General features: G+C 34.8%; 2 protein-coding genes across 3 annotated transcripts; both read right to left on the bottom strand.

Annotated features, from left to right (window-relative positions):
- Positions 1-1,919: 1,919 nt before the first annotated feature.
- On the bottom strand, positions 1,920-15,509 carry LOC137721125 (protein LONGIFOLIA 1-like). The gene is made up of 5 exons (XM_068460238.1): positions 14,855-15,509; positions 4,926-5,014; positions 4,591-4,800; positions 3,589-4,527; positions 1,920-3,068 (listed from the first exon to the last, which is right to left on the bottom strand). The coding sequence occupies exons 1-5, from the start codon at positions 15,507-15,509 to the stop codon at positions 2,292-2,294; spliced, it is 2,670 nt and encodes an 889-aa protein (XP_068316339.1). The 3' UTR covers positions 1,920-2,291.
- Positions 15,510-15,553: 44 nt separating this feature from the next.
- LOC137720966 (MADS-box protein AGL42-like) lies at positions 15,554-25,392 on the bottom strand. Of its 2 annotated transcripts, none has more exons than XM_068460093.1 (8): positions 24,904-25,139; positions 24,567-24,761; positions 23,861-23,945; positions 18,114-18,175; positions 17,916-18,015; positions 17,768-17,809; positions 17,289-17,330; positions 15,554-17,125 (listed from the first exon to the last, which is right to left on the bottom strand). In XM_068460093.1, exons 2-8 carry the CDS (start codon positions 24,746-24,748, stop codon positions 16,931-16,933), a joined length of 708 nt encoding a protein of 235 aa, XP_068316194.1. In that variant the 5' UTR covers positions 24,749-24,761; positions 24,904-25,139; the 3' UTR covers positions 15,554-16,930. The 2 variants fall into 2 exon arrangements, with proteins under 2 accessions (XP_068316194.1, XP_068316193.1); XM_068460092.1 differs by lacking the exon at positions 24,904-25,139 and adding an exon at positions 25,150-25,392 and having other exon boundaries at positions 15,558-17,125.
- Between the last annotated feature and the right edge of the window lie 123 nt (positions 25,393-25,515).

The following is a 25,515-nucleotide window of genomic DNA, read 5'->3' as shown; positions in this document are numbered from 1 at the left end:
GTATGTATGTATACAGGGCCTTTATGCAAATAGATCTCTATTTTATTCAAAAATAGGGATTAGGTGTAGGACTCACTCTACGTAGAAATTTAATGATCTGAACCATCTATTTTTTAAGTCTTGATTTATAGATCATCTTTACAAAAATTCAATTTAATTAAAAACCATTTGCCTATTTAATTACCAAGATAAAATTTCATTGTTTATTATATAACAAAGTATTCGTTAATTTCTTTGAACTGAATTAGATGTTTTAAACATTTCCGATTTGGCTAATATTTTTCAAGGATGATCTATGAGGTGCAACTTAAAAAATAAACGGTTTGAATCGTTAAAGTTCGATATGGTGTAAACCCCACAACTAATCCCCATTTTCATAAATAAAATAAAATAAAATGAAAATCCCTTCCCTTAAAAATTTCCTATATATATATATATATATATCATATATGTGTCATTTGCATAGCATTTGATTTGAATTTCCCGCTCAGAATGTATATATTTGTAGCACGCGCGTTTTAGCTCATTGCCACGATATGTTATGAGATCTCTACAGGTATATGTAAGATTATTATTGGAAACATTAAATGGCAACTAAATCCCTTATCATCCGAAGCTTTCTTTTTGTCAATGGTTGTGAGCGGTGTTGGATCCTGAATTTTAACATCGGGTGGTCTTCTCTCTTCCACCATCTGTTTAGACCGTTGGGTGGTCCTTGTAGGTCCTCACAAATGCTTCTTTGGATTTCCAGGTGATCCCAGTATCACCTGGGTCTATGAATGGGTCCGCCCCTTGTGAGGATTTCCCTTATCATTTAGTTTGAAACCCTACCTACTAAATGACTAGCATGTTATAATAACTCATCATCTGGATTTTAAAAAAAAAATGCATAGGAATCTTCGCAGTTATGCCCCCATATAATCTTGATTATTGTGTTTTTACTTCCTCTAGCCTAGTTAATTAAGCTAAGTGTCCCTAGCTAGAATTAGAGGAGCAGAGAGTAGACGACTGAGTAGTGTTTGTTATAAAATTTGCAGTATGCCTCCCTCCCTCTGTCTAGCCCATACTGTTTTATTTAAGTCTGACTTAATAAGGCCATACTGGATTGACCGTGTGGTGGACAAACTTTTATCTGATAGACAATAATATTCTTTAAAGTTTAATGATTAATTAGATATTACTTAGCAATAAAGTTTAGTGATATTTCTCTACATTTATAAGTGAAAAATATTATGTTTAATTTATGTGTATGACGAATTTGATATCAAATTATTATGGCGATTTAATATACACATAAGAGTTTGGTTGCATTGTGTGCATAGTTGAAATACTTTTCTTCGAAATATTTACAGATGCACTTTGTATATAAGTTGTGCATTTTTAAACACAATTCTTCTCTATATATAATTTATATAGGATATTACTCTTACTCAACAACTCTGGTCTATAATTTGATCACAAAAACCTCTTTTAGCACGATAAAAATTAAGTGTCAATGAACCAAAGATATACTTGTATCTATATGCGGTAAAACACCATGATTTAGCTTTCAGAGAACGACTATGTTAAATAGACATTAATTAAAAGTGAAGACCAGAAAATTAGGGGTATGTGTATTTAAAAATTACGCATGAAACGCAACTGATCATAAGTTTTGGTTGACATATTAATTAACTTACAAGCTCGGACCCCATGATTTAAGAACCAAATCCTTTATAGATTCTCCTTGCATGTACCCTTTGCAATCCCGAATATAAACAAATTGACAAATGAATATAGAAAATCAAGAGTTTCAAACCCAAAATGTATAGATGGAAACTCAGTCCCCTACTAATTTTCAGTTAATGGTAATACAACTGAATACACCATATATGTAAATATTAACTTAATATTATAATTTATAAAATTGAATCTGTTGCAGAAAAAACAAAATGTACTTGTAAGTTTGAACTTTATATTATAAAAAATTTGAAATTAAAAGAAAGCAAATATACAAATTAGAAAAGGGTTGGAGAGAAGCGAATGGATTCCTCTGAGGGTCGTCTGCCAAGGTTGTCGGGCTGTCAAAACATTCAGCCTCCTCCTAACTACCTTTTTACAGCTCCCAATCTGCCACAACCCCCACAACCACAACCCCCCAACTAAAAACTATTCCCCCGGACCGACAGCATCTCGTCACGTGATCCACCCATGTGACCTCAGTCCTCTCCTCTGACCCTTCCTCCTGCATGCACCCCAAACCTTACCATGCTACGTTGCCGTTTTGGACTTAAATCTTGGGGATGTAATACTCATAACAATAGGGACATAGCCGTTTCATGTAAGAGAGTGTCCAAAATGTCCTTCTCTACCTCCCTAACAATCCCTTCTCCTTCTTCCTCAAATGCCATTTCACTCTGCACCTTTGATTCCGGCAAGTCCTTGTCGATTAATGCATCGATGTCATCGAGAACTTGACAGTCAACAGATGGGAAGCTCTGAATTTTGTAGCACAAAATGTTGATCAAATGCATCCCATTGATACGCATACCATTGCAATGTTCAAATTGAATATTATTCGAGCTCGTAACCCATGGCTTTAAGTTGATATAGGGTCTCAAAAATTCCACCAAAATTTCATCCACAAGGTGAAACAGTAACTTTCTGTTCCACCTATGACCAAGCTGACTGGAAAACTCGTTTTTACCGCTAGTGGTAGTAATACTAGTGGTAGAGAAAGAGTGTTCGAGGTGGTGAAAAATGGAGGGGTCGAGGGGATTGGAAGGAGAGAACCAATTTGTGAAGGAGACTAGGGTGTCTTTATCGATGCCAGTACGGGCTATGATTCTTGTGACGTACAGGTGCAGCTCTGCCTCTGCTCCACCAGCACCGGTGGCTGATCTGATGGTGGTGCCGGTGTTACCGTTAGGAATGTCGCCGGTAAAGTTGATGCAGTCTCGGGTGGCGAGCACGTGGTGGGGCCGGGACACTTGTTGATGTTTGTAGTACGTTTGGCTCGTGGAACTAGATAACTGTGACAGCCTACGTTTCGATTGTTGGGCGTCAGATATTACTTGTTGTGCCTGGTCCTTTATTTGTGTAACACATTGCAACAAATAATAATAATAATAATAAGTTAAGAGAATAGAATCATAAAATGGTAAAAGTACTTCTATGCTTCTAGCTACCAAGAATAATATGCAAAATGGGTACATATATGATCTTAATAAAATTTTGAACCTATAATAAAAAACGAATATGTAGCATGACTCTGTGATTAACCCATGTACTCGTGCATTAGAATAGTTTAAACCATCGACTGGGTAAAAAAGTCAGTTTGACAGGGTTAGCCACTGCTATATATGGAGAAATTTTTCAATGTGATCGGAATACAGGATGGTACATCATGTGTCATTATATAAATGGTGGGAAATGTGTGTTAAAAAGTTAATAACTTAAAAAATACAAATTTTCACTACTTATATAAAAACACGTGGTGTACCATCCGTATTCCGATCATAATGAAAAATTTCTCCTATATATGATCAATTCTGACAAACTAATAATTTCGACTATCATCTTGGTAAAGAAAAGTCAGTTTGTTAAGACAATGTAACTAAGCCTTGCACCGGCATTAGAATAGTTTGGACTATCGATCTGATAAAGAAAAAAAAAGGGAGGAATATCCAGTATTGTGTCCGACGTGCATACCTGTTTTGGGGGAATTTTGGTAGCTGGAGGTGAAGGATTTTTCTTGACAGGAAGAAGGGTAGGGACATTGCTTGACAACAATAATTGGGTTTTCTTGCATTTCTTGTCACCTGGAATAATATGATTATTCTTGATGGCTCTTGTTGCCGTTGATGGACTCACGAATGCTTCTTCCTTCTGCTTATTCTTCATCCTTGGACCGTATCCAATATCATCTGCTAATTTTGGTCTACGCTTCTGAACTGAAGCAGTGTGGCTTTTCTGCTTCTGCTGCCGCTGTTCTTCTTTCAATGGCTGCAAGGGCTTTGGCTTTAGAGGTAAAGACGAGAGAGGTGATTTGGGTTTTGGAGGAAGGGCTTGAATTTGATCTTTGGGACCGTTGGACTCCAAGAATCTGATCCTGGGAGAACAAGAAGCTGGAGTACTACTTCCTTCCTTGGCAAAAGCACTTTTTGAAGCAGCAGAAGCATTAGCATTGGCAATGTTCTTGGATTTGAGTTGGAGAAGCAGCTCATCTCTGCCTTGCTTGTTGTTGTCTGTGTTGACGACTGATGGTCTGGAGGTGTTTGTGATGTCCAAACCAACTCTCCTACTCACACCTTCTCTCACCTGCTTCACAATTTGCCTAGCGTAGTGACTTGGGCTTTTCACGTTCTCATGATCCCCAAAATTAATCAGCTTTAAGTCCCTCCTTTTGTATGAAGACTTGGAAAAATCCAAGTCCTCAGAAACCCCAGCATTCTCCTTGTTGATTTGAAGCGAAAGCCGGTGGTGAAGATCAACGTCTGATCTTCTGGCTGATGATATCCTTGGAGTCTCAGGCAATGAGCGGGTTCCCTCTGCAGTGTCACTAGTGTTGACGACATGTCGTCTTGCTCTACCTTTGAGTGGTTTGCTGGCCTTTGAAATTTTTTTATGAGTGGTGGTGCTGGATGATGAAGTTGAAGAGGGTGAGTTGGTTTGGTCAGGAAGAAGGTCAAGACCCATTAGCCTTGCTACCAAACTTGGAGTCTTTGTCATGCCTGGTGAGCTAATATCTGATGAAAAATCAACTGAAGAAGTTCTTGCTTTGGTTGTTTTGATCTGCATACCCTTCTGGAATTTCAAAATCTGCAAACACACAAAGGGGGACCATTTCCATCATTGCTTTCATCATTACTTGCTTTTCCAAGGAAAAAAAACGAAAAGGTAAACAAATTAAAAAACTAAAATATATGTTAAATGGAAGAACTTACTGTACTGTTTAAATTATCTTCTTCTTTTGTGATAGATGATAATGAAGTCCCTTCCGATGAATCCAAGCTGTTCCTAGGTGCTTCAACACCTAAAATAAATTCGGAAAACTTAATTATTGATAACTCACACATACGAGCGCTCGTAACTCAAGCGGTTAGGAGCATTGGTGGATGCACCTAGAGTTCTAAGTTGAAGCCCCCCTCAGCAATAAAAGAACCAAACATGAGAGAGAGAGAGAGAGAGGACCTTTTGGTACAGTGAGATCTTCTGGGTGGAAAGAACGTTGGTGGTGGTGGTGTAGGTTGGCAAGCTGAAGTTGGTGAAAGTCAAACAATTGAAAGACGGCACACATGCAACCAGAAGAGGTGGTGATGACTTTTTCTGGAGATCCTCCACCACCTCTACCTCTTTTGGAGGATTTTCCAGAACCCCAATACCACTCCCTCATTCCCATAACTAGTAAAAAAAAGGAGAAAACTGCTTCTGGCTTTTCAACAGAAACTAGAAAGATTGATATGGTGGTCTATGGACGGATGAAAACCAATTGCTAGAGCTTCTCCAAAAATGGGAAAACAGGAATGAAAATATGAAAATGACAGAAGCTAGAAGCAGAATTAGTAGTACTAGTACTAGTGCTAGTGTGTGTGTTGATGACTTTTGAACTGCAGAGAAAAAAGTAGGATTAGAACTGGTCACGGTTTGTGAGAGTTTGGAGTGGAAAAATAGCAGAAGAAAAGCTTGTGGGGATGCTGTGATCACTGATCATCAAGAAGAAGCGAGAAAAGCGGATCCATGAAAGCATAAACGCAGAGAGAGAGAGAGAGAGAGAGAGAGAGAGTTGTATTTGATTTGATGAAATTAATAAGCAGAGCAGTGTGAGTTTTTAACGTTTTAGGTATCTTTTCTCTCTCTGTCTTCCACACTGCATTTTATCTCTTTTTATCTTAGTGGTTCATGACGCTCCTCACTCCCAAGCTTTTACCAGACCATCCAAGAAAACAACTTCTGGTCATCTCTCTCTCTCTCTCAGATACACATCGGGAAATGGAATATTTTTTGGTCTGCAAAGAAATGAAATAGATGACCATATGACCACGCACCTCCTCTGCTCTCTCCTTATATTCTGTCTCAATCTCTCGACAGATTTTTCGGTGTATATACAACACCACAGCATGATTTTTCAGTGTACACTAGTAGTTCAATAAACGTTCGCAATATTAAAAGAATAATATTTGACTACTTAAAGATGAGTAAGATCTCTTACTCAAAACTCTTAATATTTTAATCACAGAGTTTTGTGCTTATAATCAAAACCGTTCATACTATGAATCACACTGAAAAGATCATATATGCAAAAAGTAAATTAAAACTAAGGTCGTTTAGTCAATCTATTGTAGCAAATATATAAACGGTTCGTAATGGTTTTACCAATATTGTTCATTTGTTTTCAAACAGTTTGATGACTAAACGATCTTATTTTTTATTGATTTTTTGTAGAGGCAATTTTTATAGGGTGATTTATAATTTAAACGATTATAATTATAAACACGAAGTTCTATAAATTGACAACGAATAATTTTGAAAAATTTTGAGTATGAGTTCCTACTCATCTTTGAATAACCAAATATTGTTCATATTATTAAAATGATGGCATGAAAAAATCAGTCATCTCGCTCACCCATAATACAAAAACGGTTCAATACGTCATGATCATAAGTGTGCTAGTACTCGTAAAAATATTTCCCGTCGTGATGATTTCTTATCTGTATATATATGGATCATGATTCTCTCCTGATCTAAGGATGAGGATCCTCATGATCAAGGAGTGTGGGCCGTTAAATGAAAATCCAACGGTTACAAACATGAGGTCTCTTTAAAGTTATAATAATTATAACTGTTGAATTTTTATCCAACGGTTCACACTCCTTGATTATGAGAATCCTCATATTTAGATCAGGAGAGGATCATGATTCTATATATATCTCTACATGTATTGCATATGTATATTTTATTCTCATGTGTCTGTCACGCATATGTATGTATGTGAGTAAGCTCAAATTAACAAGTGTCGCAACGATTTTGATATACGAGGAGGTGTCTTGGGGATCCGCGAGCATCTAAATCCAACCTGTTTTAATATTAAATGTATTTAGTTTAAGGACTTTTTTTTTTTTCAGTTTCCAGTTTCAGTTACTAGAGTTTGATTTTAACTTGCTACCCATGGTTAAGATCACTACTCTTTTCTCTAACTCGGGTAGGGTTTAACTTAACCCAGGCCTGAAGGACAGTACCATAATGGGTCAAACTTACAGCTAAAGGTGCCTGTGATTTCAATAATTGAGTCCTCATCCTCACAACTAATTACAACTTTTGAAATTTTCACGACCTATATGCTTGTTTTGTATGCAAGTTTAACAACTTTTTGGGTTTCTCTCCTTAATCTCTTGGGATCAATTAAACCATGACATTAAGAAATGGATAATGTCAGGGAGGGCACGTTAATTGATTCTTAATTAATAATTCAATCATTAACAACCACATCATTTGGTTTACACAATTTGATTTAAATTTTTTGTCTCACTAGCATTACCCTTAATAGAAATATAATGGATTGATCAGTGAGGGAAAGAGTTAAGTTGAGTTTCCATAATACAATTAATTAACAATATAAGAAGAAATCTAATTCCTTATGAACCGGCCTGCATAGTTTGGATTCTCACCAATGTGAGACTTTGTCCTTCCATTCCACACGCCTCTCTCAAGTATGACATAGATTTTTCAAGCCTAACATGTGGCAATATGGGGAATAACTTAACTCACTCATAAACCGTTGTATAGTTTGGATCCTTACCGATGTAGGACTTCGTCCTCACATTCTCACAAGAGTGGACATGTACTGATAATGTCTAATTGTATTATTAATTTTTGAATTTGGAATCAGTTTCACAATATTTCTTTTAAATATCACGTCACATTGGAAAGAATTGAATCTTAGATCTATCCTTATCTTTTAGTCAAATGCACATTCATAAAAACAGTAGACTTATTTAATCGTAACCATTACTCTATTCTCTCTCGATTACTTGAGTCAACCCTAAAGCTTGTTGTATAAACCCATTGTTTACTCATATTCTTATTCCAATAATATCGATGTTTAGAGAAATTCTTATATAGCACTAATGTACTGGCACTTATAATATGGTCACACATGATGATATAGAAGGGAGTGCACTAATTTTTCGTTAATTTCTTGAGCCAGTACATCATTTATGTGAATGGATTTCCTATAGGATTTGTATTTTTCTTTTGGGAGAATGAGTTCATTCTTCTCTTGCGAATAATATATCTTGATTGTATTAATTTAGCGATTGAAATTGTTCAATTTGTTACTTTTTATTTGTAGATCATTCTTACAAAAAATCATTTGAATCGGCGATTATTTAATCATTCAAATGTATAAAATAAACTAATGATATAGGTACCAAGCAATGCACACCATAAATATAGTAATTATGAACACTGAATCGATTGTCAGTTTCATCACATTTTGTAACATTTCTAATTCTTAAAATCTATTTCATGAGAGACTGAAGAACCAGAAAGAATGAAAAAACAAGAAAATACAATTTGATTTCTGTTGAACATATCCAATTCAGAGTATAACAGAGTCACAGACTAATTAGCAGGTGTACGGTGATCCATATATCATACTCACACTGCCGTAATTTCAGACAAAAACAAGGCAGTTGAAATTTCATATATGGAAAGTTTTTGGCCAATTTTTACCTTTTCATACATATGCTATGCTAAGTTTAGTTTGTGCACAAGAAGTACAAAGACCCCATCTATGATAATACCCCAAATTAAATTCCTTTAAATTTAAAATCATGCAACTGAATTGTACATTTGTTGGACCTGTCACGTTATATGTAACAGCTGGCTAGCTACATGCATCATCTATCTAAAAGTTATAGAAGGTATGAGATGTACTAGCACATTAAACGACTGAATTTGTATAACTAAATTTTGACAATCTCAATTTAATTTATTGACTTTTCATTAGATGACTGAATTTATCTAATTAAATTTTGATAATTGATCTGAATTTAATCGTTTAAACACCAGTATGTGTCGGCGTAAAAACAACCTCATCTCTCTCCCAACATGGGAAGGCTGTCGAGGACAATTGGACAAAAAAAAAACCATGCCATGCATGGACCCCAAAACTGTGCATAGATCCCACTTGATTGAGATTTTTTGGTGCCCTCGGTAGGACCTTCTAGAGACAGGCCAGACCAGGCCAGAGCGTCTAAAGATCATATGCATTGGGGTACCACAAAAGCATGGGGTGAGCATTCTTGCCGGATTCTCATTGTGATAATCTCAGGATCTTCTAATTATATTCGCTTATCGTATATCGTGCGGTTAGTTTTCATCAGATACTGTTTTTATTCAATTTTAAATAAAAGAATTTACAATAATTTCTGATCACACGATGTATAATGAACGGATATGATTTGAAGATTCCCGAAATCCTCACAAAGAGGATCCGGTGAGGATTCTCACTCGCCTAAAACCTCAAATGCTTCTATTCTTTCCTCGACATGACACTTTTGCCTTTTTTACGTTACTGGGATTTAAGTTGTTTGAAGAGGAAGGGAAGTGAAAAATATAGTAGAAATCATATGCCCTACCCAATTATTAGAAGTTGAAGAGTAGAGCTCTATAAAGATGCACAAGTTTTATCTTCTAGTTAAACAATACCTAAGTGCTGATAAAAAAAACAATAAATTAATCTAACGAATGTATAAAAAAAAATATTAGTTAACTTGAGTCGGTCCTCAGATTTTAAGAATACATGTAAAATGTATTAAGAGGTACCAATTTTCACACTCCAAACCTGAATATAATTAACAAATGAATTAGGACAATTTCAGGTTTGGGAAGGACATGGTCACATGATTAACACAATGATATATAGTATATGAGTTTTGAAAATTTTTTTTTATCATTTTTCAAACTTTAAGAATCTTTTATTACCTTATCCTCTATCCATCTAATTTTTGGGAAGGACATGGTCACATGATTAACACAATGATATATAGTATATGAGTTTTGAAATTTTTTTTTTATCATTTTTCAAACTTTATGAATCTTTTATTACCTTATCCTCTATCCATCTAATTTTTATAAGAGTATCAAATAAAGGAATTAGGTCATCTGATTCAGATTTTGTGCAAAACTTGGCAGATTCCTCCCTACATCATATTCCTGACGACTTACAATTGCTATAAATTGAATATATCAGAGACATAGACAGAGAGAGAATTCAAATTTAAAGTGGTCCTGTCCCGGAAAAATAAAAATACAATAAAACAACTGAGTACCTGTCATATTTAACCCAGCAAAAAGGGAAATAATCAAATTCATTGCCTCCTAGCTTATGACCACCAACTACGTACTTAATTTGTATATATTTTCTAAACTGGGTTTAAAAGCAAAAAAGGGTTAAAACAAAAAAAAAAAAAAAAAAACACCGGGAGACAGTGAAGAACGCCGAAAAAGCAGTACACATGCATAGCTAATAGAACGGAAAGGGAGAAGAGAGAAAGCATTAAAGGGTAGGGGTGCCGCCGCCCCAACCCCCCAACCCAAGTATATTTTTCTTAAGGAAACGATAGTAGGATTTCATTCATAGACTAAAAAACATTACAAGGGACAAGCCATCAAGGCTGAGGAGTTTCCTCAATAATTAAAAGCCGAAGAAAGGAGTTGACCGCTCTGAGAAGGGATTTTAGGTTTTTGCTGTGCGAGAGATAAAAAGATGATTACCTATTAACTAAACTAATGCTATTATTAGGGTTCCTAAAGAGAGAAAAGAAGAAGAATCAATAATTGAAGATAGGAAAACAAGGAGAATAATTTCATGATAGAGACGTAGATAAAGAGAGAGGTCCCATAACATTTTTAACTTTTTGTGCACGCTAAAATCATGTTGCAGGTATCCATTATTTAGAGAGATAAGAGGAATAGAGAATAAAAATTCGACCTAAGTAAAGATATGAATTTTACGTTCATACAACTTTGAATTTCTTTCCTTGTTACAGTATTTGTATATGGGATTGCAAGGCTAACCATAAAAAAATAAAAAATAAATAAAAAAGCCCATCTTTATTTTAAGGGCCTACTGGACAAGTTTGGGTCAGCCCAAATTATACAAACGCGTTGATATTTATAATAAATTGATAGCTAACGCAGCGGAAACAATAATGATGATATGATTATCTATGTAAACTTTTTATTTTGATAAATAAGAGGCTTAAATACTCACATCTGTTAACAATGCAGAAAAATATGAACTATAACAGTTGCAGAAGATTTAAGAACAAGAAGGTAATGGAGCGAATAGAGGGAAGGCTTAGAAAAGTATTCGTTTTGTATTGAATGTATCAAAAACTTAGGAGGATTACAGAGAATGTCAACTTTTATAGCTGCAGTGCCCTAGCTTACAAGCTAACAACTATCCTAACTGTCTAAACCAATTGCAGCACCACATTACAACTAACTATGCTGAGTTGGCAACTGTTACAGCACCATATTACAACAAACTGTGCTGAGTTGGCATTTAGTCAATAATAGTCAACATCCCCCCTCAATCTTAGATGGGAGCTCCCAGCTTAAGATTGTAGCAATGCATAAGAAATGAGGGACTGTGTAAGCCTTTGGTTAACACATTTGCTGTCTAGTTTTCACTAGGTATGTAGAGCACCTCCAAATCACCGTTTTGCAGTATTTCTCGTACGAAGTAATAATCTGTATCTAAATGTTTTATCCTTGAGTGAAAAATAGGATTAGCACTCAATGTTATAGCTGACATATTATCATAATGTATGATGGGTGGATAAGGGACATGAAATTTTACATCCTTCAAAATCTGTCTCACCTAAGCAATATCAGTTGCAGTATGAGCAAGAGCTTTATACTCTGCTTCAGTTGAACTCCTTGAGATTGAGGATTGTTTCTTTAATTGCCAAGACACATGATTGTTCCCAATAAACGCAATATAGCATGTCACAGATCTCCTAATGTTTAAATCAGTAGCCCAATCTGAATCTGAAAAAGTTACTAAGTTGGATTCTGACTTTGTTGAATACATTATGCTATGATTTATTGTTCCTAGAAGATATCTCATGATCCTCTTTACTACCCCCAAAATGTAAATCTGTTGGTGTTGTCATGAGTTAGCAAACTAAGTTGACAACAAAAGCAACATCAGGCCTAGTGAAGGCCAGATATTGCAGTGATCCTACAATACTCCTATACAAACTTGGATCTGTAAGTATTGTCCCCTCTGATGCAAGTAATTGGTTGCGAGGTTAGCAAGGTGTTGTAGCTGGTTTACAAGAATCCATGCTTGCTTTATGAATCAAATCCCTTGCATACTTAGCTTGATTAACAAAGATGTCACCATTTGGTCTATATTGTATCTACAAACCCATAAAATATGTAAGCTTTTCCAAATATTTCAAGTCAAATACTGTAGCTAGTTCTTCAATGGTTCTTTGGGTTTTAATAGAACTTGATCCAATGAGAATTATATCATGTACATATAGAAGTAGTATGATAGTCTCCTCATCTTCTGTCTTCAGGAATAAACTTGAATATGAAGGTGATGCAGAAAACCCCATAACTAAAAGATAGCTTGTAAATTTTGAATTCCAAGCTCTTGGAGCTTGTTTCAGACCATAAGATGACTTTAATAATTTGCAGACATATGTTGGATAAGAACTATCAACAAATCCCTGAGGTTGTTTCATATATACCTCATCTTGCAAATCTTCATGCAAAAATGCCTTCTTTATGTCTAATTGTCTCAACTCCCAATGATTCCTTGCAGCAATAGCAAGTATAATCCTCATTGTTGTATGCTTTACTACTGGACTGAAGGTTTTAGTGTAATCAACCCCATGTTCCTGAGAAAAGCCTTATGCAACCAATCTGGCCTTGTACCTTGAAATAGTACCATTTGGGTTATTTTTGACCTTGTAAACCCACTTACTACCCAAAATTGATCTATTTTTAGGAGCTGGAACCAAGGTCCATGTACCATGAGCTCTAAGTGAATATTTGCTCCTGCATTGCACTTTGCCATTGAGGAATTGATGCAACTTTCCTAAAGCGTGTAGGTTTAGTTACATCTGTAATCTCTAAGATAAAGGAATATCCTCCATGAAATGAGTCTTCATCACTTAATTGTAGTGTTTGAAGTTCAGGGAAATTAGCTAGATAAGCAGCATAATGTTTCCTCTCTATTGCACCACTTCTTAGTCTTGTCACCATTGGATGACTTGAAGTAACAAAGGTGATTGAGAACTGTGATGGACATGCAACAAAGGTGATTGAGATGTAACTTGTGTACCAGAGTGATGGTGATGATGATGGGACTTTGACTTGCAAGATCAGAATTTACTACATTCACAGAATTGCTAGTTCCAGAGACTGATTCATTTTGTTCTGAGACAACAGGACTTGTAGATCTCACTTGACTTGTACTACTAGACCATATTGTAGTTGCCGCAGAAGTTGTGTCATTATGTCCTAAAACATCATGACTAAATTATCTTGTTGAACTTGAATTTGCGTACTGTGATCCATTCTCAGTGTTTGATAATAATTCCATATTCTGTATTGTAGAACCAATTGAAGGTAGTTGAGTCATAATTGGAACCTGAGAAACTTTACAAGACTGTTGTTGATTTGTAGCAACTGAAGACACCTTATGTTTACATGGAAACATTTCTTCATCATGTATAACATGCCTGGACAATATTACATAACCAAGAAACAGACGTTGAGCTGATCTCTGTTGCAACTTGTTGTCATTATAGGGTTTTAAAAGTGGATAAACTGCTGATCCAAATACTTTTAAATGGTGTAGCTCTTGACCAAACAAAACTTGATATGGTGACTTCATTTGTAGAGTTTTACATGGCATTCAATTGATTAAAAATGCAGTAGGTGAGCATGTATGATACCAGAACATTGAATTCAAGTTTGCATCAAACATCAAAGTTATGGCAGTCTCAACCACATGTCTATGCTTTATCTCAACAAGTCCATTTTGCTGAGGAGTATATGGACATGACACCATGTGAGCAATTCCTTTATTCTAAAAAAAATTTACAAAGAATTTACTCATGTATTCTTCTCCCCTATCTATCTGTAAGCATTTAATAGACACATTGAACTGATTTAAAATAAAAGCATGAAACTTTACAAAAATCTGAAATACCTCTGATTTACTATTCATTGGAAACATCCACAAGAACCGTGAAAATTCATCTACAAAGCTTATGTAGTATCTATATCCTTCTATTAACAATTTTGGAGATGGACCTCATACATCAGAATGGATATTTTCAAACAAATGTGTAGCCGTATCTTGCTTTACAGGGAAAAATTGTTTAGTCATTTTTCCATGAATACAAGATACACAGAGAGAATGACAAGAATCTGTACTAACTGGAATCTATGAATTCTTTAACATCAATGCCAAAATATATTCTGCAGGATGTCCCAATCTTCTATGCCAAACTGAAACTTGAACCTTCTTTCCAAGAAAAGCAGCAGCACACTTATTCAACATTGCAACAAAGGAATTTTTGAAGACATTGACTAGTATAGTGAACAACTCCCCACCATCACTCTTTCCTTGGTACAATATTTACCTTTGTTGCCTTGTCCTATATAAAAAAGACCACATCATCACATATAAACCAGCAGCCATTATCCTTGCACAACTTTTTAACAGAAAGTAAATTCACAATAATTTTAGGAACATATAAGACATTCTTCAATAATAAAAGATGCTTAAAAGTAGATAATGTAGTGGAACCAATATGAGAAACTTTTAATCCTTCACCATTACCAACAATTATCTGTTCATCACCAAGATAAGGAATGGCTTGATTGAGATTATTGATATTGGTTGTCATATGGTGTGTTGCAGCTGTGTCAATTATCCACTGATCATTTGCATCAAAACCATGACCATTTGCAACTTGAATACCTTCATTCTGGCCAATATGTGTTTGTGCAATCATTGCAACCAGTGATGGTGGTGGTGGATTCCCTTGGTATGCATAATTGTTCCTATGATAACATTTCAGAGTAATAATATACCCTCTTTTACCACAATTTTGACAAATTGTAATCCCATTTGATTGAGAATTTCCACTTTCAGACCTATAGTAACAGTTTGGAGCCGTATGCTCTCTCCTAGAGCAAATCTGACATTCAAGAAAAATACCCGATTTGAAATAAGTGTTGCCATTCCACGTGCCCTTGTTTGCATTCTTGTTGTTTCCACCAGAGAAATTACTCCCACTAAAGTAGTTGTTATGTCCAGAAAAACTACCTCCATTTCCTTCATTTCTGTTTCCCAAATTGTTACCACCAGAGTAAGATTTGAAGTTATTTCCACTAGAGCCAGCAAATTTCCTGTTATTGTAATTGTTAGCTCTGTTGAGGATGAAAACCTCTATTTCTATTTCCCATAAAACCAAATCCTCCGTGAAATCCATTATTGAACTAATATTCTTGAAATCTCTAAGTATTAGAACTTTCTCCTTGTTCAAAACCAACTTGAAATCTTACAGCACCACAATTCTCACCATTAACATACATCGCAAACATGGAAGATGTGACAGATTGAATCTAAGAATCAATTGTTCCTTCTGCACTTAACAGTTGAGCCCTAAAATCTTTCATGAAAATTGAAGTTTTCCTTGCAAGAATCACAGTTTTGATCATTTCAAATTCAGCTGGCAAACTAGTTAATACTACAATGATGTAATCATTATCAGTAATTTTCTTTCCTGCAAACACCAATTTTTCCCTTATGCCTTTCAATCGTAACAATAACTTATCCACTGTTTCACCACCATTCTGTGCAGTATGAAACTCAGTTTTCAATTGATTAATTCGAACCCTTGAAACCGAAGCATATCTTTCTTGCAACACAGTCCAAGCCTCATGAGAAGTCTTGCAACTAATCACATGATCCATAGCATCATCAGTTAGAGTAGCAATCAATAAACTGAGTAACGCTAAATCCTTTTTAATCCATTCTTTATATGCCAAAGTTATCTCGTTTGTAACCCCTGTTTCTGTATTAATCACAAACTTAGTAATCAAGAAATCAACTTTTCTTCAAAAAACACACCAAGAAAACAACTTTCAGACAACTTTATACTCCAGCTATCGGCCTTAAAAGGAGTACAAAATACACTTTGGCAGTAAAGAGAAATGGCAATTGGCCTTAGAAATTCTCAACACTCCAATCACAGAGAAGAAATGGCATTTGGCCTTGAAGTTCATCTCAAAACTTAAGTATACGGCTATCGGCCTTGATAATTACAAGATTCACAAGAAACTTTTCTCTGAGACATTAACACAAACAGTTGATAGGCGGAGAAGTAGTAACCGAAACAAAAACCTGATGACTTGAATCTTGAAACCCAAAAAACGCAGATGAATTTAAGAAATTATAATAATTTCTTAAAATATAAAGTGCAGATTTCATGAAGAAAAACGTCATTATTTAATCAGAAAAGCATGTTATAGCGATGAATTTGATTACTTGTTCCCTTCAAAATAACGCATTATTGGCTCAAAACGAATACCCTAGCCATTAACTTCAGATTTCCCAAAACCAAATTTTCTTTGACTTACACATTCGAGCTGCTCCATAATATGTTTGCCTAGTTTTCCCACATCACACACGCTCTCCACAACCATTACTCATACATTGGTAGTAAATAATATGGTGCTACAACCTGACGCATTATGCATATATAAAATTATACAACTGGGTCAAAAATCATAGGAAATTATAACTTCCCTTGATCTTTTATTGCTTGACCTTACTAGTATTATTAATCTGAGAGCACGGCCTACCAAATATGATTGACAAGCTTTATTATTTATCTGATGTATGTTGACTTCAGGCTGCGATGCGATCAACAGCGCGCACTATTGGCTGTCCAATGAGCAAATCGGTCGCCACCTCAGAACTCATGCTACTTTGGCTCCAGTAGTTTATAGGAGCAGAAGCAGAAGCTCCTGCCTTTTCATAGCTTACAGACGCAGAAGCTCTTTTTTCTTGGGGTGAAAACTCCATCCGCGGCTTCGCACGACACTGATCATATCATCATTGTGCAGATAAGTAAACGAGAAAAGAAAGACCAGCAAAATAAATCATAATGGAAATCAGGATACCAAATCGCCTCAAACGTCATATGCACGGTACGTAGTTGTTAGGAATTAAACGGAATCAGTTCAAAAGGATTAAAAACGTTTACCTCTTCACGTAACCGTGCATTCTCTTGTAACAGGAACCTCTCCTGATTTTAGAGGAGAGAAAGATGGTTAATTAGAACTTAGAATGCACATATACAGCTCTACAAATTACTATTAATGGTTAGAGTTGTTATTGACATTTCAAAAAAAATTATCATGCACTCCAAATTTTTATTAGAATATTGGCCAAAATGATCGTCTTCAACTCTCAATTGTTTTTTTTTTTTTTTTTGGTTGAGAAAAGTACGGGAAAAATCTCAATTGTTGAAATAATCAGTTTTCTAGTGTGTTGTCAATATTATTTTTGAGAAATCGCTACAACAAACATATTTTGACATATTTTCATCAGTCAATAAATGAGATTTTATTTTCATCATTTTACTCAATTTTTCAAAATTTTTTATACAATAAATGCAAGATAATATTTTTGAAGTGCTAATATCAGGACCCTAATAGTTGTAACACTAAGTTAAATACTTACCCTTGCCTTGTGTTGTTCCATCTGCTCCATGTATAATTGACCCTGGTACACTTCAAGTCAGTTAAATTTCAAGAGGACAAAACAAATTCCATTTAACTGATAAAGTTGGAGGAAAATGGGCATCATCAGATGACATGTATATATGTACCTTTCTTTCTCTTATGCTGCGTAAGCTTCGCTCCAGCTGGCTACTGATCTCTTGGAGTTCTTCAACAGGGCAAGAATCCAGATCATTTCCCAAAAGCTTCCTAAGACATACAAATTTCAGAGTTTAGGAAAACCTAATCTAATAAAATGTCAGATGAGAAAAAAATACAGGAGATGATGATCAAACTAGGCCATAAACCGCTGGGAAGCTTCTAGGATCTCTATCTTCTTGGCCATAATAGCTGATTCATGCCTCAAGTGCTGCACGCATGCAGATTAATCAATTAGTTTTTCTCAGCCACAAGTCGTCTCATATTCATATATGAGGTTAGGTTATTGAATTGAATAAATAAAAGAAGAATCAAAATATAGTGTCAAAAGAAATACGAAAATCAATTCTGTAACAAAAACAATCATCAGTCGCAACTAAATCTATAGAGTACAAACGCATGGCGACATGCTTAGGTGTGAAAGGATTTGCTAATATATAGTTAACCAACAACTTGAAGCCCCTTCCCGAGTTTCTTTTCTTTTTCCCTTTCTCGTTTGATAAGCATGTCTCAGCCTATCAGGTGTCAATATTGTAAAATAATGATGATGATGCTTAAGTAAGATGAAGAAGGATAAGATCCAAAAAAATTCCCAGCACTCTTATGGTACATTTAGGCCTGGTTTGGTACTGAGGTGATTCTGAAAAAAAACTGGTATAAAAAAAAGATGAAAGCTATTTTTGTGTTCGATAAACATTCAGCTTCAGTTTTTTTTTCACAGTTTTGGGTGAAAAAAAAAAGCCAAAAACAAGAAACTGCAAAACCCAGCTTTGAAAAACCGGCTTTTTTTCACATCTGTTTTACATAAAAGTTTACCAAACACTATAATATTGCCCTTTTTTTTTCAAAAGCACTTTTACAAAAAAGTTTACCAAACATTTTGCTACTTTATTTCACAGCACAGCAGAAGTAGCTTTTTTTCAAAGCACAGCAATACCAAACCAGCCCTTAATATACTTATTTACATATACAATTGTGTGTATGTATGGTACTAAATCACCGATTTTCACATAGGTAGAATAAAATTATAATGCACAGTTGACACAGAGAATCTCTAAAACAATTAGTTCTGGATTATGTTATATTGAAAAGAAAGGTGCCTAACTGAGCCAAGTAGGAAGGGAAGCAATAAGAACCATCCCAGGCAAGTGATCTCACAAACACTTCCCACGAAAGTAGACTGTCGAGGCCTTGTGCTTCTGTGCCCTCAGAGAACACAATAGTCCTTCTTCCAATGCCCTCTGGAAAAACAAGAGATTCCAGGGCACATAAAGCACCCAGAAATGCCTCCTGATTATAATCAAGTTATGATAAAATAAAAAGGTTATATCTTCATTGCGGTTCAAGGTCGGGCGTATGAACATGCAAGGGGTGGTTTCTTATTACACCATGTTCCTTTAGGTACCGTTTGGTACGTGGGACGGGACGAAACAGAGTGGGACAAGGCGTTCCGTCCCACGTTTGGTGTGCCTAAAACGGGTGGAACGAGCTGTTCCACGGGACGAGTTTTGGGTGAATTTTCGTTCCACCTCACCCCCCTGGAACGACTCGTTCCACATTCATGGAACACAAAATTATAACCTTTCAATCTCCTTCTTCTTCCTCCTTGTTTCCATCCGAGGACATCTTTGCTCCTGCTCTGTTCCGTTCCGTCCTGTCCCGTCCCGTCCCGTCCCGTTCCGTTCCGTCTCGTCCCGTCTGCATACCAAACAATACCTCACACTAGTAAAAACGAATTTTTAGTCTAAGCTGATATGAAGAAATGAGTCTTAATTTGCTCATTGCCCTTACTAGCTAGGTGATGAGCATTACCACTCTATCACAATTTAGCTGTTTAACCAAGGTTAACTAATTAACTTTTCTTTGCTCAAAAAATTTAAAAAAAAAAAAAAAAAAACTAATTCACTTTTCATATATAAATAAAATAAACCAAAAAAACAAAAAAAACAAACAAAGCTAGGAATACCCCATTTTTATAAATTCCTTCCTAATTTGCTTGCCTCAATCTTGAAATTATTTATTATCAGCAATATGCTTTTCCCTTTTAACGTTAGAAATCATCGGTGCTCATACCACATAAAAAATGGGGTATTCCTAGCTTTTAATTTTTTAGGTGAAAGCGTTGATTAACGTGCTCATTTTTTATTGGTGACACATCATTTAGCTTGCAAATTTTGTTTACAAATTTAATCTTTCTAGCATTACCCAAATTTTATACTAAATTTGCAAACCAAATGATATGTCACCAATAAGAAATGAGCACGTTAATCAACGCTTAAGTAATAATCAAATCATCAACAATCACATCTTTGGTTTGCAATTTGGTTTATAAATTTTGATATCCCTAACATTATCCAAAAATATATTAGAACAAATGAAAACAACTATTGTTGCTACACTTTCACCTTTTCAATTCACTAGGAGGGTATTCATATTAGAACCAAAGAAAACAATTAGGCTTCATTTGGCAACCCGTACAAGGAATTGGATAAAATAAATAATACGGACCAAATGTTTGGTGTAATTTTATATTAAATATTATCCAGATTAATTAAATTGGCCTTACATATTATACGGTGTAAGCCTGTTAATTTACTTACCCTAAAACCTATGTGTCATTAGTCGGGTAGGAAAATACGCTCGCTTTCTCCATCGCTTTCTTGTCGCGCTCTCCGCCCCTCTTGCATTGTTCGCAAGACCCAATGTTGATGTAATTCAGCCTGAATCCCATGCTATCTCCCTCTGTCCTGCCCGCCACCTTCTTATTTTTCTTGCCATTTTCTTTCAAACTGATTGAATCTAATTATTGTTTCTCTTCAATTTTTTAATTAAGTATTCTCTTTAATTAAAATTAAGGTTTGTCATTTTTTTCTAGATCTAAAAATTAGGGTTTATCATCAATTTCTCTCTTAAAAATAATAGCTGCCCAAAGTCCTATTATCCGATATAGTATCAAACAAAGTAAATAATATAGTCATTAGTCCAATACAATCTGAGCTGCCAAACGAGGCCTTATTGCTGCTACACAATTCACTCGTTCAGTTTACTTGGAGGATCGAAGAATGTAAAGTCATAATATTATTAGTTTTGTTGCTCTTTCACACATAGAACAATACTTATATATTGGCTAGTGATAAATCTGTGATCTGTGATTTGATTAGTTTTAATAATATTAATAGTTCTGTGATATGTGGTCGAAAAAGGTTTTTAATTTTTTCTAATATTATTATTATTATTATTATTTCTCTTTAACATACCAGTCGTACATGATCTGTAGGCATTGGCTAGTGACATGATCTGTATACCATAGGTTTAGCAATATGAATTCTATATTCTTATGGCATCCGTAATGATTCCATCTATAATTTATCTTCAGTTTTGTGAAAATAATCTCCAAACTTAATAATAGAAAATAAACTCAAGATTTGAAGGGAAGAAATTAGAAGGGAATTGTAGTTTAATGATTAAGTTGTTTTGTTATATATATAAAACTTAAATTAGACTATGGTTAAACTAACAGCGTGAGGCCGTTTATGAAAGGTGGTGAGCAACTTCAGACCTGAATAAATTAAGCGTAACAAAAACCTTTCCAATTTTGCTTATCTTAAAACAAGGATCAAGAAGCCACTTAGTATTAGAATCTAGTAGTATTCTTCTTCACTTATAAGTGAGAAGTCTTAGGTTCGATTCTCGCCAAAGGCGTATTTGAACCATATTATTGCTAGCCCATTGTGAACCTAAGTCTACCATCTTCCCTTAGTGTAGATAATATCGTTTATTAAATAAAAATAAAAAAATAAAATAAAACACACACACACACACAAGGGTCAACATTAAGGGACAAACATTTTGAGAAATATTTTGACACTTTTTTAGAACATTTAGATTACACAACATTCAAAAGGTCCCCATTAAGAGTGATGTGAAAGTTTTTAACGAAAATTAAGTAAATGAGAAATAAAACTGAAGTAAAGAAATTGAAAGAAAAAATAAGAGGTAAGGTGTTAGCGTGCAAGTGTAGGAGGCAGGACGCATGACGCAGAAGCTGCATGTGTCTGACCTTCTCTGTTGAGTCTTCATTCTCAAATTCGCGCAAAAACACCTTCCTCTTGACTCTATTTCAAATCCATACTAAGGTTTAATTGTATGAATAACAAGAGAGGAAGGCGGAGAGAGTTGTTGATTTAGGGTTTAACATCGTTTATCTAACGAAAGATTCAAGAGACTGAAACTTGATTTGTTTTGTGTCAAAATTTTGTATTGATCAAATCGAAGGAGCCGCACTTCAAATCAACAACTCTCTCTGCGCATCAGATTGCCACTGATAAGTGATATCAGATGGTTTTCTCTCAAAAAGGGGGTTTAAAAGTAAACAACAAAAGGGTTTGAAAATAGAATCAAGAGGAAGGTTTATTTACCCGAAAGACAATAAGAACGGAGTGAAGAATCAAGACTTTTATGACTCGTATACTAATTTACCATTACCATTAGTTATTTGCGCAAAGTTATGGAGGTCTCACGCCCTCCTTGTTTGTACGTTTACAGGGAGAGATTTTTCAATGTGACTGGCACACAAGATGCTACATCATGTGTCATTATACAAATAGTGGAATATGTATGTTAAAAAGTTAATAACTTAAAAAATAAAAGTTCCCACCATTTACATAAAAACACGTGGTGTACCACTCCTATTCCCGTCACAATAAAAAATTTCTCATTTACAGGGGGTTTCTCTCTTTCTTCTTTTTAATTTCCTTCCACTTTTTAATTCTTTCTCAGTTTTATCTAAATAAAATCCACGTAAATTAATGGCTATAAATGTAAAATGCTTGTCAAAATGTTTGTCCTTTTAATTATAACCTTATACACACACACACACACAGATTGTTGACTGGAAAAAAAAATACAAACTATAGATCAAGAAAGGCATGAGTTTTATTCAATTTCCCAACCCTTTAATTACTTGCCTGGTGGAAGGCGCGGATGCAAAGCCCAGGCCACTAAGCCACCGTAGTTCAGCAACTAAAAAACTTTCAATTTGTTCAATTTATGCCTGATTTTAACAGATTTTGACATTTCATAATGAAAAAGACATACCACCTTGTTCATATGTAGTTTTTGGAAACACAAGCAACTTGGTTCATAGAGTAAAATGCTATAGTTCTCCTTCTTTATTAACTCGTACATAAATTAATTAATCTTATTTCTACCCTGCTTTGACGTCATTCACAACCCTTTCTCTATTTATTAAGGGATGCCAAATTACTTTTTGTGAATCTTAAAGGCCGACTAGGACTCAAAACTTTAGGTCTGTACTTCTAAAGCTTCTAGCCCGAAATAAATCATAGATACTTGGTTCTTTTTCATGTCACCCAACTGATATATAAAAAACTAAAACCTATGTTTGGATGAGGAGATTTCAAAGTGCCATTGAACTTTATGCTCAATTATTTAAAATGCACAACAGAAAAACTTCTTATAACTACACAAGCACTACAAAAGTAGTACTACTAAAATACTACAAATGCACTGCAAAGGCACCACATAAAGGATTTAAAACCTCTCTCATGTATTGCATCTGCTCATTTTCAAGTCCGTCTATCTAATTTTTGTAATCCATTCTTTATAAATGTAGTCTAAGTTCGATGAAACTTTAAAATCTCTTATCCCTAGTCCAAACATAGGGTAAAAGTTTGTTTTTTGATCTGTATAATTATATCAGTAAGTCTATTCTCTGGACTTCATGAATCAATGCGATGAAGTCGTACTATATATCTTCCATCTTGTTGAAGATTATGGGCGAAGACTAAATTCACCGCGTCAAGATATTGCAAGTTTTATAACAAAATCTGAAATCTAAAGATGGATTTTCAAATTCCAAGATAGAACTTCTAACCTGCACATATTGTTCCACTTCAACCTTGTTGGTTTGCCCTGATCCATTTTCATGTTTATGATATCGATTTATAGTCCGTTGCATGCTGAAGCATCCAGAAAACGAAAGGTCAAAATCAAATAACGATGAAATCAATTATACAGTGCTCCATCCATCATAATGAATTAGCGTACCTAAATATCCATACAAATATCTATTAAATGAATTAGTATACCGAAATATTTGAAAGTAAATATGTTGTAATGAATTAGTGACATAAGAGAATTTGCAAATACATAGTGTACCAAAAATGAAAAGTCCATATCTAATAATTTTGTTATGCAAGATGTCAACAAATAAATTGAAATTCATTTGAATTTCAATTGAGTATTAAATTTATGAAATACTTTTCATAAATATGAACTCATGGACATCATGAAAATATTTATAAAAAAAAAAAAGGACATTGAATACATAAGCTAACATTTAATAGAGTTTTGGGACTACAATCAATTTTTCATCATCTAGTTTCAATTTTTGTATCATCGTACACCCTAGCCTCAAGCTGGTACAACTATACCCATACCTTGTTACTTAACGCGCAAAGATTTTAATGATGTTTGTTTCTTTTTTTTCTTTTTTCTTTTTTGAAATTAAGCATATGGAACAAAAGAAAAGATGGGGATTCAAGAATTTAAATATAAGGTATTTAATGAAAGAAACGTACTCAGAGCTGGCGAACTCATAGATCCTGTCTTTTTGCGAGAAGATGATGACTGCAACTTCAGCATCGCAAAGAACCGAAAGCTCATAAGCTTTCTTTAACAACCCCTTTCGACGTTTCGAGAAGGTCACTTGCCGGCTTGAGTTATTCTCAATTCTTTTCATCTCAATCTTCCCTCTCACCATGTCCTAGCTTTGCCTAAATCATCGTCCACCACCATAATTAATAGCAACGAAAACAAAAATCCTTACAAAAATTGTTAACATATGCTACATATATAGCTCAAAAAGCTAGCCAAAGAGTTTTTTTTTAGTAGATTATTAAGCAAAAGATTTACAACCTGCACCCCGAGAAGGATTGAAGAGGTGCTCCAACACTAGAAAGATGACAGATTTTGCAAAGAAAACCCAGGAGAGGGATTACTTTAAAAACCCCAATGAAGTTCTTAAAAAATGCAAATTATAGATGAAACCCAGAAGGATATATATATAGAAGAAAACCCCCAAAAAGATGTTAGATTAAGTTTCTAAAAATGGAATATAGAGAACCCATAAGTACTAATTACTGAAAAGCCATAGGAAAACACCTTAAAAATGAGCAGCAAGGACACAGCGGTGTTGGATTGGAAGGAATCCAAATATGGAAACTAGATCAGAAACCCTAGAATGGTATTCACAGAGAAGGGAACCGCAGAGAAGGATCTTTTTATCTGATTGTGGATGCCCACTCTCTTTATCCTCAGGCCACACAATACTTTTTCCATATTGATCGATAGCTCTACTTATATTATTCCTTTGTCTTTCTCTCCTGACTTCCTAGCCAAAAAACAATTCCTTCCCAAAAAGCAAAGTATAACTAATTATAAAGCTCTCAATTATAACAAATAAATAAATGTAAAATAAACAAACATAAATTTAGTCAAGTTAAACATAACAGTATATTTTCGTCTACA

The sequence above is a fragment of the Pyrus communis genome, chromosome 16 (assembly GCF_963583255.1).
Source record: "Pyrus communis chromosome 16, drPyrComm1.1, whole genome shotgun sequence".
In the NCBI taxonomy this organism is placed as follows: Eukaryota; Viridiplantae; Streptophyta; class Magnoliopsida; order Rosales; family Rosaceae; genus Pyrus; species Pyrus communis.
The sequence above is the reverse complement of the archived record's forward strand: the minus strand, read 5'-3'. Positions and strand labels throughout refer to the sequence as shown.

What these genes read in the sequence shown, in the direction of transcription:
- LOC137721125 (XM_068460238.1), bottom strand. Translation starts at nt 15,509, where the DNA reads ATGGATTTCACGGAGGATTTGGTTTTATGGGAAATAGAAATAGAGGTT. An exon ending in CTCATAAAAAAATTTCAAAG is followed by an intron (nt 4,528 to 4,590) that starts GCCAGCAAACCA and finishes GACACTGCAGAG; the next exon opens with GGAACCCGCTCATTGCCTGA. An exon ending in GTGCAAGGCTTAGTTACATT is followed by an intron (nt 3,069 to 3,588) that starts GTCTTAACAAAC and finishes ACACAAATAAAG; the next exon opens with GACCAGGCACAACAAGTAAT.
- LOC137720966 (XM_068460092.1), bottom strand. Translation starts at nt 24,748, where the DNA reads ATGGTGAGAGGGAAGATTGAGATGAAAAGAATTGAGAATAACTCAAGC. An exon ending in ATCCTAGAAGCTTCCCAGCG is followed by an intron (nt 18,016 to 18,113) that starts GTTTATGGCCTA and finishes TGTATGTCTTAG; the next exon opens with GAAGCTTTTGGGAAATGATC. An exon ending in GCAGCATAAGAGAAAGAAAG is followed by an intron (nt 17,810 to 17,915) that starts GTACATATATAC and finishes GAAGTGTACCAG; the next exon opens with GGTCAATTATACATGGAGCA.